Genomic DNA, 13893 nt, shown 5'->3' on the forward strand with positions numbered 1-13893 from the left:
CCCCTGCTCCTCTCTCTCTCAGGTCTACTCTAATCTCTACCGTCTGTGTTGAGGTCTGGGCTCTGCTCTCCCCTGCTCCTCTCTCTCTCAGGTCTACTCTCTACCGTCTGCGTTGAGGTCTGGGCTCTGCTGTCCTCTGCTCCTCTCTCTCTCAGGTCTACTCTAATCTCTACCGTCTGTGTTGAGGTCTGGGCTCTGCTGTCCCCTGCTCCTCTCTCTCTCAGGTCTACTCTAATCTCTACCGTCTGTGTTGAGGTCTGGGCTCTGCTCTCCCCTGCTCCTCTCTCTCTCAGGTCTACTCTAATCTCTACCGTCTGTGTTGAGGTCTGGGCTCTGCTCTCCCCTGCTCCTCTCTCTCTCAGGTCTACTCTAATCTCTACCGTCTGTGTTGAGGTCTGGGCTCTGCTCTCCCCTGCTCCTCTCTCTCTCAGGTCTACTCTCTACCGTCTGCGTTGAGGTCTGGGCTCTGCTGTCCTCTGCTCCTCTCTCTCTCAGGTCTACTCTAATCTCTACCGTCTGTGTTGAGGTCTGGGCTCTGCTCTCCCCTGTTCTCTCTCTCAGGTCTAATCTCTACCATCTGTATTGAGGTCTGGGCTCTGCTCTCCTCTGCGCTCTCTCTCAGGTCTATTCTACCGTCTGTGTTGAGGTCTGGGCTCTGCTCTCCTCTGCTCCTCTCTCTCTCAGGTCTACTCTCTACCGTCTGTGTTGAGGTCTGGGCTCTGCTCTCCTCTGCTCCTCTCTCTCTCAGGTCTAATCTCTACCGTCTGTGTTGAGGTCTGGGCTCTGCTCTCCTCTGCTCCTCTCTCTCTCAGGTCTAATCTCTACCATCTGTGTTGAGGTCTGGGCTCTGCTCTCCTCTGCTCTCTCTCTCAGGTCTATTCTACTGTCTGTGTTGTGGTCTGGGCTCTGCTGTCCCCTGCTCCTCTCTCTCTCAGGTCTACTCTAATCTCTACCGTCTGTGTTGAGGTCTGGGCTCTGCTCTCCCCTGCTCCTCTCTCTCTCAGGTCTACTCTAATCTCTACCGTCTGTGTTGAGGTCTGGGCTCTGCTCTCCCCTGCTCCTCTCTCTCTCAGGTCTACTCTAATCTCTACCGTCTGTGTTGAGGTCTGGGCTCTGCTCTCCCCTGCTCCTCTCTCTCTCAGGTCTACTCTCTACCGTCTGTGTTGAGGTCTGGGCTCTGCTGTCCTCTGCTCCTCTCTCTCTCAGGTCTACTCTAATCTCTACCGTCTGTGTTGAGGTCTGGGCTCTGCTCTCCCCTGCTCCTCTCTCTCTCAGGTCCACTCTCTACCGTCTGTGTTGAGGTCTGGGCTCTGCTCTCCTCTGCTCCTCTCTCTCTCAGGTCTACTCTCTACCGTCTGTGTTGAGGTCTGGGCTCTGCTCTCCTCTGCTCCTCTCTCTCTCAGGTCTACTCTAATCTCTACCGTCTGTGTTGAGGTCTGGGCTCTGCTCTCCCCTGCTCCTCTCTCTCTCAGGTCTACTCTAATCTCTACCGTCTGTGTTGAGGTCTGGGCTCTGCTCTCCTCTGCTCCTCTCTCTCTCAGGTCTACTCTAATCTCTACCGTCTGTGTTGAGGTCTGGGCTCTGCTCTCCTCTGCTCCTCTCTCTCTCAGGTCTACTCTACTCTCTACCGTCTGTGTTGAGGTCTGGGCTCTGCTGTCCCCTGCTCCTCTCTCTCTCAGGTCTACTCTAATCTCTACCGTCTGTGTTGAGGTCTGGGCTCTGCTGTCCCCTGCTCCTCTCTCTCTCAGGTCTACTCTAATCTCTACCGTCTGTGTTGAGGTCTGGGCTCTGCTCTCCTCTGCTCCTCTCTCTCTCAGGTCTACTCTCTACCGTCTGTGTTGAGGTCTGGGCTCTGCTCTCCTCTGTTCCTCTCTCTCTCAGGTCTAATCTCTACCGTCTCTGTTGAGGTCTGGGCTCTGCTCTCCTCTGCTCCTCTCTCTCTCAGGTCTACTCTAATCTCTACCGTCTGTGTTGAGGTCTGGGCTCTGCTCTCCTCTGCTCCTCTCTCTCTCAGGTCTAATCTCTACCGTCTGTGTTGAGGTCTGGGCTCTGCTCTCCTCTGCTCCTCTCTCTCTCAGGTCTAATCTCTACCATCTGTGTTGAGGTCTGGGCTCTGCTCTCCTCTGCTCTCTCTCTCAGGTCTAATCTCTACCATCTGTGTTGAGGTCTGGGCTCTGCTCTCCTCTGCGCTCTCTCTCAGGTCTACTCTAATCTCTACCGTCTGTGTTGAGGTCTGGGCTCTGCTCTCCTCTGCTCCTCTCTCTCAGGTCTACTCTCTACCGTCTGTGTTGAGGTCTGGGCTCTGCTCTCCTCTGCTCCTCTCTCTCTCAGGTCTAATCTCTACCGTCTCTGTTGAGGTCTGGGCTCTGCTCTCCTCTGCTCCTCTCTCTCTCAGGTCTAATCTCTACCGTCTGTGTTGAGGTCTGGGCTCTGCTCTCCTCTGCTCTCTCTCTCAGGTCTATTCTAATCTCTACCCTCTGTGTTGAGGTCTGGGCTCTGCTCTCCTCTGCTCCTCTCTCTCTCAGGTCTACTCTAATCTCTACCGTCTGTGTTGAGGTCTGGGCTCTGCTCTCCTCTGCTCCTCTTTCTCTCAGGTCTACTCTCTACCGTCTGTGTTGAGGTCTGGGCTCTGCTCTCCTCTGCTCCTCTCTCTCTCAGGTCTACTCTACCGTCTGTGTTGAGGTCTGGGCTCTGCTCTCCTCTGCTCCTCTCTCTCTCAGGTCTACTCTCTACCGTCTGTGTTGAGGTCTGGGCTCTGCTCTCCTCTGCTCCTCTCTCTCTCAGGTCTACTCTCTACCGTCTGTGTTGAGGTCTGGGCTCTGCTCTCCTCTGCTCCTCTCTCTCTCAGGTCTACTCTCTACCGTCTGTGTTGAGGTCTGGGCTCTGCTCTCCCCTGCTCCTCTCTCTCTCAGGTCTACTTTAATCTCTACCGTCTGTGTGAGTGCAGACTTTTAGCTTTTCATTTTCACTCAGATTGTAGGGAAATTCCATCAGAGCATACCCAAACTGCATAAGAATGTAGGTGTATTTGAAATGGTTAAAATAGTATTTGTTTTAGATTTGAGTCATCTTTTAAGACAACAAATTAATATGATTCTGACAATAATAAAAAAGAGACTTCTCTATGATATAAATTAATCTGATCACTCAAATGGTTCCGGTATGGAGCTGGGACGATAAACCATTATTTGTTGTTGACACCACCGATCACTTATCGCAGGCATTTTGCTGATATCGTTCATGATGATAAGTAGCCTTTTCTAGAGAAATGTGAAGTTTGAAATGAAATACGTTTGCTGAAATGAGTGATTTGTTAATGGGACAATTAATGGTTACAACCATCAAACTAGTAATAGTAGTTTAAATAATATATATTTTTAAACTGTGGTGTACATGAATATTATAAACCTATCGTTTTAGTTATCGTTATCACATCAAATAGGGCAATTTATCGCAATATGGATTCTTGTCCCTATTGCCCAGCTCTGCTCAGGTACCTCATGCTCAAACACACAGCAGTAGTTCATCATAAAGTCCTGCATGTCTCAGTGACAGCGGTGCAGACAGACACCCTGTGTAGACAGACAGACTGACGCTGACACCTACGCCAAAACATGGGAACCAACCGGCCTTCCTCCATCCAAATAACTGGTCCCGGGGATTTAAATTTACGAGCGTGGAAAAAGCAGGATCTCCCAGATAAAAATGGCCGGGGTCAGAGGTGAAGTATCACTCTGATTTATTTACTAGGCAGAGAGATGGAGGCCCGGTCGGCTAGATTCTGCCATACATACATACGTCTCGGGGATATGCCCCTGTTATGACAAAGTCCACAAATATTTGCTGATGCTAACCAGAGCCCTGGTAAACAGTCGTCTACGAGAGGCAGAATAGCAGTGTGATTTACATGGCATGTTACAGCAGCAAATGTGGGTGTTAGTTTGACATTTGTGTTAGTAAGGTATTTTGAATACTGTACGTTGGACTTGCCACAATCCTTTTGTAAAGCAAAGATCGACCATGTTGAAAATGTGATGTTTTGTGTTAAGGAACTGTAAGTAAATTTATTGAGTGCAAATATCATAGCTAGTTGCTCATTGGCACTTGAACATACTGTGATCAACAAACAGCATACTGCCATGACAGATACTTGTCAGACCAGATAGATGACAGTGGAATAGGAACCTTTAGTGTGATCCCCTGTCACACTGGGAGAGACATGGAGGGTGCTCCATCTCTCCCTTCTTTCTCACCACCTCTCTCCACCTCTGCTGTCCTCAGGCCAAACACTACTGTCTTTAATCACTGATGTCACCAAGGCCAGGTCCAACCGGACGCTGTGACTGAAAGTCACGGGCAGAGCGTTGGAGGTTGGGAAGGGGTTGTTGTTAGGTGGATATAAAGAACACAGGAGGCATGATTCACATGTTCACATGCACAGGGCCGCATGAAATGAGAGGGAGAGGGAGGAAGATCAAAGCCAGACTGCGTGGGACACAGACAGACAGACAGACAGCCGCTGGGGCCCCACCCCCATCCCCTTACATGAATAAGCCATAAGGATAAACAGGAGAATGGGGGGTAGGGGGGCCGCCTCTCTGGAGGGGGCAACAGTATGAGACATGCAGTTAGCATTCATCTGGATATTTACTTCAATGTGTCCTGTTAAGCTTGTCTGTGGTGGGAATCTGATGCTAACCTCAACGTCCACTTGGGAGTTAAAAATATAGTTCATCCCACTTAACAATTCCCATGTGGAATCTGACTAATGGCCTGTTGTTCTTTTGTAGTTTGAATCATGTTTGAAAACACGATACGTGAACATGTGTAGCTAGTATTACATGATGTGTTTTTAGTTTAGTTTATTAATTTGTCCATTTAAAAAAAACAAGCACACATAAAACTTGAAAAAGCCATTGGATGATTAAATAATTCACATACTCTGTACTATAGCCATCAGAAATGGCAGTGCCAGATACGTCTACTCTAAGTCATACCAGAAGGGAAAGGCCTATCCAGTTAACTCGGCTGGTCAGATACTGACTAGATTGGATGGTAGTCACTAGTATCAGGGGTGGTGCTGATGTGAAGCACCCAGGGAGAGAGGTGTCGACAGCGGCGGGAGAGAGACAGGAGAGACCATGGTCTGGTTCTCTGCACTGGTTATGAGTAAGAGAAGCCAGGCGCCAGGCTATGTCAAGCCCTTGGGGAGGTGTGTGTGTGTGTGTGTGTGTGTGTGTGTGTGTGTGTGTGTGTGTGTGTGTGTGTGTGTGTGTGTGTGTGTGTGTGTGTGTGTGTGTGTGTGTGTGTGTGTGTGTGTGTGTGTGTGTGTGTGTGTGTGTGTGTGTGTGTGTAGTGGTACAGGGTTGGGGTTCGGTGTTAGGTTCTCCATCTGTTCCCCAGCAACTCAGGCCTTTAAATTATTCAGTTAGGTTATTAGCTACACTTATCGTTGAGCCCCACGCCCCTGTCGATTAATCAGCCGTCAGAGCAGGTGCCTGGCTGTTACTGTTAAACTCACGACCAGGAGAGGAGCTGGGAGAAGCAAAGCTCTGGGCGCTCTGGGTTTCGGGTTGGCAGGGCCTGAATAATTTAGAGGTTTTAACCAATAACCGGGCTCGCCGCCGTGTAAACACAAGCAATTTCATTAAGCTGTGCTATTCCTAAGAGTTGAATCGAGGAATGTATTTACAGGCTGAGAGTGTGAGTGAGAAAGTGAGCGCCTGTGTATAAAGTTACTGCTTAGCAAGCTAGGGTCCTGGAATCATCCCATTTGATTGTTCGATCTACAAATAGGTTAACCGTAAAGCAGAATAGGATAGTTGTTACCAACCACTGCGAATGGACAGCGGTGGGTTTTTAACTGAGAGTCGAGGCTAATTAGCTAGCGTATTAATTCTTATTTCTTCTGTCCTTTACTGTTCAGAAGTAGGGCCATTAATTAAGGGCTGAGGAGAAGTTTCAATCTCAATTTTTTTGTGTAAAGGGCATGTTATAGAAGAGTCCTCTTTTTTTATGTGTGATTTGACTTGGTTTTGAGAAACCCTCCCCTACCTCGCCATACACGTCTTTCGTTCTGCACTATTGGAGCCACGTATTAACATTAGCAAAGGCTCCATAAACAAATCTGTCCTTTTAGAAATGGCAGAGCTCTGTGTAATGATGCAGGTCTTTTAGATGTTGTACGCATGAAATTGTGTCATTCCGAACTTTATCTGCACTGTTGTGGCACAAATCCAAGTCATTGGGCCGATTATTTGATTTTTTTGGTGCCAAATCATCCGAAAGTATCTCAAATTGATTGTGAAGCTCAACAACGTCACTTATAAATTAATTGGACATGATGCGCGAAAAATGCTAATATCGGTCCCATGACATAAATGGGATTTGTGCCACAAATGCTAAAGCGTTAGCATGTGTAAACAATGCCAAGGAAACTTAACCAAAGTATGGATTGCTGTCATACCTTGTCCATAGAATGCTTACAGGGTAAGGAAATCAATATGTCATTTTGTAATTTGGGTGAACTGTCCCTTTTAAGTCATATTAATGTCACAGATTCAACATTTGAACTGCAGATGGTTATACAGTACCACAATTATAGAGCGGCCATATTGGTAGTAAACCTGTGATATGCTTGAAAATAGCCAGCAGAAGTTGATTCCAGTTCAATGATGGTATGGAAGAAATTTACAATATACATTATGTACAGTAACCCTGCTCTCGAAATAAGACTACAACACCAAATAAGACAACTATCATTGTGGAATACATTGTTTTCATTTGAGAAATTATGCAAAACACTCTTATCTAGAGGAACGTACCATAAGTGCATTCAGCAGAAGTAGCTAAAACATTACCTGTATGTTAAACAGTGTGTGAAGACAGTAGACTAACCGTTGCTGGTATTTCTGCAGCCAGACTGTATCATCCTGCAGCATAGATCACAGCGGGGTCAGAACCAGTCAGTGTTTAACATCCAAAGTACCTTCAGCCTAATGTGTGTCATCTGCCATCTTAAATCATCCAGGCCCTGCTTTGATACCAACGCCAGCTTTCTGTCTGCGGAGCTACTAAAGCCCAGTCTACATACTCCTCTCTGTGTGTGTTTATGTGTGTGTGTTTCTCTGTGTGTGTTTCTCTCTCTTTCTCTCTCTCTTTGTGTGTGTGTGTGTGTGTGTGTGTGTGTGTGTGTGTGTGTGTGTGTGTGTGTGTGTGTGTGTGTGTGTGTGTGTGTGTGTGTGTGTGTGTGTGTGTGTGTGTGTGTGTGTGTTTGACCAGTAGGTAGTGATTAGGTCATGCTCCCTCTGTGTCAGCACTGATAAGAAGGCCCAGGTCTACTTTGATAGGGCCACTGGCCTGTCAGGAAGCCTAGTTTAAACTGACAGCTTTATCCAGATGCTGTTTCCGCTCTCTTCCTGTAAGGATGTTATTGATAGGAGAGCACCAGGTCTCCTACAGCACTGGCCCCTAGGGAGAGGGATACACTGGTATTAGTAACCTGTGACTCAAGTAGTACACCAGACCACTATATGTTATGTATGGTAGTACACTAGGACCCATACTGTAGAGATATAGTGATACAGCATTGGTCAGGGAAAGGGGGATACCTAGTCAGTTGTACAACTGAATGTATTTAACTGAAATGTGTCTTCTGTATTTAACCCAACCCCTCTGAATCAGAGAGGTGCGGGGGCTTGCCTTAATCGACGTCCACGTCATCTGTAACCTCCACCAGACCACTGTGTTATGGATGGGGGTAGACCAGGACCTCCAACACTGCCCCATAGTATACAGTAGAGACCTTGAGGACAGGGATACAGTGTAAACATATAGGGTCAATATAACTTCTACGTACCTTCTATCTATTTGTAGACGTTCAAGAGTGGCCTGGAGTGCTTTTTAACCAAACCCCCCCCCCCCCCCCCCCCCCCCCCCTAACCAAACCTCCAGCGGGACACAGAATGAATGGGCTTGCGGGCCGGATCCTGTCCTCGTGCCGCATGTTGCCCACCCCTAGTGTAACCTAAGGTATCCTAAGAGTAAAGTAGTTTACTACAGCTTCTGCTGTAACCATGTCTGTTATCCATGTGTTTAAAACAATAGTAGAGGAGTACAACCACTACAAAGGCTGTGTCCGAACTGTTGGCTCAAAACAAATGTGATACATAGCAAGAACAATGTGCGGTAGCTTCTTTTCTTTGAGCTATGTTGTGTAAGAAAGAGCAGATTTATCTGCTGATTCCTTTGAATGATCTATTCCTTCCAGCTGACCATCAGCAAAATATATCAGATTTATCAGATGTATTTATCAGGAATTCCTACTTTTCTGTCATGTGTGCTCCATTTGCCCCCCGAGCCAGAATCCAGATTTTCCACATTTTGTATGTTGTCGTGGTCACATCCCTAACAATGTATTGAAGCTTTAATATTATTTGTAATGGTGGATGGGCCCACTTTCCGCTAATAAATCACAATGTTTACTGACTTACTGAGTGAGGGAGTGAGTGAGTGCTGCAGGGAGCCAATCGATTTCAGGCAAGATGGATGCAGCCATTACTGAATATTCTGTGTCAGGGAAATAGGCCTCTAATGACTCTACTGTCTAAATGGGATCCTGTACTGTTGTTTTCGCATGCTGCAGCCTGTGTTTTATCAGTCACATCTCACTATGCATTATGCCTACTAAACTGACATCATCACTATTGTTTATATTCTTGACAAAAGTTCTGTTCTTATGTCCTTAGTTATTCAGATGTCTCAAGGAATGCATTTTCTGATGTGTATTTTAATTGTATTCAACACACATTTTCATATTTACTCTCATCTTTTACAGAAGCGTTCGGGTGGCGCCCAAGAAGGTGGGCGGGGCTCCGTCCCCAGGCTCCTCCACTCCTGTCCCATCAGCCACCGTTGCTGTGGCGGCCGCCGGGACACCAGTCAACAACGTTGCCGTGGTTTCCACGGGCGATGCCTCCCAGAGCACCACCGCTGAGGCTGCAGCCGGTGAGTCCCAGACAGTAGGAGGTATGTTAGGTGTTCCAGCAGTAAGGTTACCATGCTACGGAGACAGCACGTCAGAGCTGCATCAAAGAAGAAGTCAGTGACAACACCAAGAATTCCAGCTAGCCAAGCCCAAGGAAAATACCTGTCAAAAAACTATCTTTTGGTATTTGTTTCATTAGTCCACTGTTGATACAGTCCCGAAATGTTTTGCTTGTCCGCAGTGAAGTTTTCAAGATTTTGAACTTTCAAAATACAGAAAGTGTCACAGTATGATGCGTTTTGCAGCTTATCTGACAGTAAACGAGTCATCTTATCCTCTTCCTAAAACCTGTGTTGATACCACAGTCCCTAATCTGCCTCCTTAAGCCCTAGGAGTACTTCTATGTTAGGTTCCATAGATCAGTCCCTCAGTATAAGGCGGCAGGTAGCCTAGTGGTTAAGAGCGTTGGGCCTGTAACTGAATGGTCGCTGGTTCGAATCCCCGAGCCGACTAGGTGAAAAATCTGCCGACGTGTCCTTGAGCAAGGCACTTAACCCTCATTGCTCCTGTAAGTCACTCTGGGTAAGAGCGTCTGCTAGATGACTAAAATGTAGTATAGTGTTTCAGTGTGTATTTGTGAATGTTCTCTCCCCGCTGTGTAATCCAGTTAGCCTGGAACACAGCAGAGCAGACAGACAGAGCAGCATTATTACAGGATTAGTGTGTTATCAGGGATTACTGTCAGACGCTATATAGTACAGTACTCTGACTGCAGCCCTAATACTGACTTTTATTCTGTCTTAATGGGGTATTTATTTAGGTTTGGCTTAAATGTGATGATGTCATGTTGACATTAGGTAAAGAAGGAGTGATATTCTGTGTGTTGTAGAACTAGGAATTATACAGTGCATATGAATGCTAAGTTATGCATAACAAGTTATAGAATCATAGATTAATGTATGAACTTTACCAAGTCCACATTGTTTTCTATGCACCAGGCTCAGCTTAATAAAAGTGCTCAAATTTCTTTCAACTCAAGGAGAAGTCTTGTCTATTGAGTGGAGTAGGACTCCTTTAGTCCATGGTGACGGTCGGTCAACACTGGGCAGAAGACCTGTTGACATTTCCTTTCATGTTCTGTGTGTGGATAGAGCATGTTTTATGTGTGTGTGTGTGTGTGTGTGTGTGTTTTAGGCGGGGAATGTTTGCGTAAGTGTGTGCATGCTGTTTGAGAGGAGTGTGTGTGAAAGGCGGTGAAGAGAGCGAGAGAGTGTGTGGGTTTAAGGGGGGCCAGTGGGAGGATTAATGGAGATAAGTTAATTTACTCCTCCACTGTTTGAAGGAGCTACTTCATGTCCACCGGGAGCCTCTCAGCAGGCCACACAACACAGTGGTGCTTAAAGACGGGCCCCCGTGTCCACACACACACATTCCAGTCCACACCACAGCCTGTCATTCCCTAAGAGTTATCCCTGCTCTGAGACCTTCCCTTACGGCTGGGAAAACAAGCCCACCGAACACCAGAGGAATCGCCTCCATGTATTCAGCCGGGCATTATGGAATTTATGGGCGACAGTGAAATAGAATTTATTGCCAGATCAATCAAACGTTGTGCTTTGTAGACGTTATAGACTCGTGTGTCTCTGCCGCAAGGACGGTGTCGTAAAGCACCTGGAAGTCATTTCATGAATATGCGCCGAAAGCGATGAAAGCAAATGTGTTAATTCAAAAAAGTATACTTTTTTCCTTACTTTATGTTAAATAATTTTCACTATTTACCGGAACATTTAAAAATTGTTCGGTCCAATATCAGCTCAAAAGGAAAACGAATCCTGTATGCATAGTGGTGTGTAAAAGGAAAACCCTGCTAATATCTATGCTGGTTTGTAAAAAAAAATCTGCATGAATATTCCCTGATGAATGTAGCATTAATTAGGCCATACATGAACAAAATGATCTATGCCCAAGTGGAAGGAAGCTCTACATCATCCACTATCTAACACCAGACAATTACACTACACTTATCCCACACACACATACATCCACCCGTTCTGTAACATCAGAATGGAAACCCTCTGAAACCCTCACCAGATTTATTGAGCCACTCGTTCCTTCAGTGTGGTAATGTATTGGTGTGGAGGAGGGCCAATGTATTGTCATATCCTGCTACCAGACTAGCAATGATACTGATACTAATAATGATACTAATGATGATACTAATACTGATACTGATACTAATACCGATACTAATAATGATACTGATACTAATAATGATACCGATACTAATAATGATACTGATACTAATAATGATACTCATACTAATAATGATACTAATACTAATAATGATACTAATAATGATAATAATACTTATAATGATACTAATAATGATACTGATACTGATACTAAGAAGGATACTGGTACTAATAATGATACTGCTACTGATACTAATAATGATACTGATACTAGTAATGATACTGATAATGATACCGATAATGATACTGATAATGATACTGATACTAATAATGATACTGATACTAATAATAATACTGATACTAATAATGATATTAATACTAATAATGATACTCATACTAATAATAATACTGATACTAATAATAATGATACTAATAATGATACTGATACTAATAATAATGATACTAATAATAATGATACTGATACTAATAATAATGATACTAATAATGATAATGATGCTAATAATGATACTGATGCTAATAATGATACTGATACTAATAATGATACTGAAACTAATAATGATACTGAAACTAACAATGATACTGATACTAATAATAATACTGATACTGATAATGATATTAATACTAATAATGATATTAATACTAATAATGATACTGATACTAATACTAATAATGATATTGATACTAATAATAGTGATATTGATACTAATAATAATGGTACTGATACTAATAATAATACTGATACTAATAATGATACTGATACTAATAATAATGATACTAATAATAATGATACTGATACTAATAATAATGATACTGATACTAATAATAATGATACTAATAATGATAATGATGCTAATAATGATAATGATGCTAATAATGATACTGAAACTAATAATGATACTAATACTAATAATGATACTAATACTAATAATGATACTGATACTAATAATGATACTGATACTAATAATGGTAATGATACTAATAATGATACTGATACTAATAATGATACTGATACTAATAATGGTAATGATACTAATAATGATAATGATACTAATAATGATACTGATACTAATAATGATACTGATACTAATAATGGTAATGATACTAATAATGATACTGATACTAATAATGATACTGATACTAATAATGGTAATGATACTAATAATGGTAATGATACTAATAATGATACTGATACTAATAATGGTAATGGTACTAATAATGATACTGATACTAATAATGATAATGATACTAATAATGATACTGATACTGATACTAAGAATGATACTGGTACTAATAATGATACTGATACTGATACTAATAATGATACTGATACTAATAATGATGCTGATACTAGTAATGATACTGATAATGATACTGATAATGATACTGATAATGATACTGATACTAATAATGATACTGATACTAATAATAATACTGATACTAATAATGATATTAATACTAATAATGATACTGATAATGATACTGCTACTAATACTAATAATGATACTAATAATGATATTGATACTAATAATAATGATATTGATACTAATAATAATGATACTGATACTAATAATAATACTGATACTAATAATAATGATACTAATAATGATACTGATACTAATAATAATGATACTGATACTAATAATAATGATACTAATAATAATGATACTGATACTAATAATAATGATACTAATAATGATAATGATACTGAAACTAATAATGATACTGATACTAATAATGATACTGAAACTAATAATGATACTGATACTAATAATGATACTGATACTAATAATAATACTGATACTAATAATGATATTAATACTAATAATGATACTGATACTAATACTAATAATGATACTAATAATGATATTGATACTAATAATAATGATATTGATACTAATGATACTGATACTAATAATAATACTGATACTAATAATAATGATACTAATAATGATACTGATACTAATAATAATGTTACTAATAATAATGATACTAATAATGATAATGATGCTAATAATGATACTGAAACTAATAATGATACTAATACTAATAATGATACTGATACTAATAATAATGATACTAATAATAATGATACTGATACTAATAATAATGATACTGATACTAATAATAATGATACTAATAATGATAATGATACAGAAACTAATAATGATACTGATACTAATAATGATACTGATACTAATAATGATACTGATACTAATAATAATACTGATACTAATAATGATATTAATACTAATAATGATACTGATACTAATACTAATAATGATACTAATAATGATATTGATACTAATAATAATGATACTGATACTAATAATAATACTGATACTAATAATAATGATACTAATAATGATACTGATACTAATAATAATGTTACTAATAATAATGATACTAATAATAATGATACTAATAATGATAATGATGCTAATAATGATACTGAAACTAATAATGATACTAATACAAATAATGATACTGATACTAATAATGGTAATGATACTAATAATGGTAATGATATTAATAATGGTAATGATACTAATAATGATACTGATACTAATAATGATACGATACTAATAATGGTAATGATACTAATAATGATACTGATACTAATAATGAACCACTGGATTATCTCCAGAAACCACATTTATATTCCACTCCTTTCTTTATGTAGAAATGCATTGAGGT

The 13893-nt window shown here is 41.5% G+C and overlaps 1 protein-coding gene across 1 annotated transcript in view; it reads left to right on the forward strand.

The window, feature by feature from the left end:
• Positions 1–13893, forward strand: part of LOC120034741 (lipopolysaccharide-responsive and beige-like anchor protein) — a 244439-nt gene that overhangs the window by 58646 nt on the left and 171900 nt on the right. The window contains exon 29 of the mRNA XM_038981345.1: positions 8837–9006. Within this exon, the coding sequence (XP_038837273.1) occupies positions 8837–9006 (170 nt within the window). The remainder of the gene's footprint in view (positions 1–8836; positions 9007–13893) is intronic.

This window comes from Salvelinus namaycush, chromosome 42, assembly GCF_016432855.1.
Source record: "Salvelinus namaycush isolate Seneca chromosome 42, SaNama_1.0, whole genome shotgun sequence".
Lineage (NCBI taxonomy): Eukaryota > Metazoa > Chordata > Actinopteri > Salmoniformes > Salmonidae > Salvelinus > Salvelinus namaycush.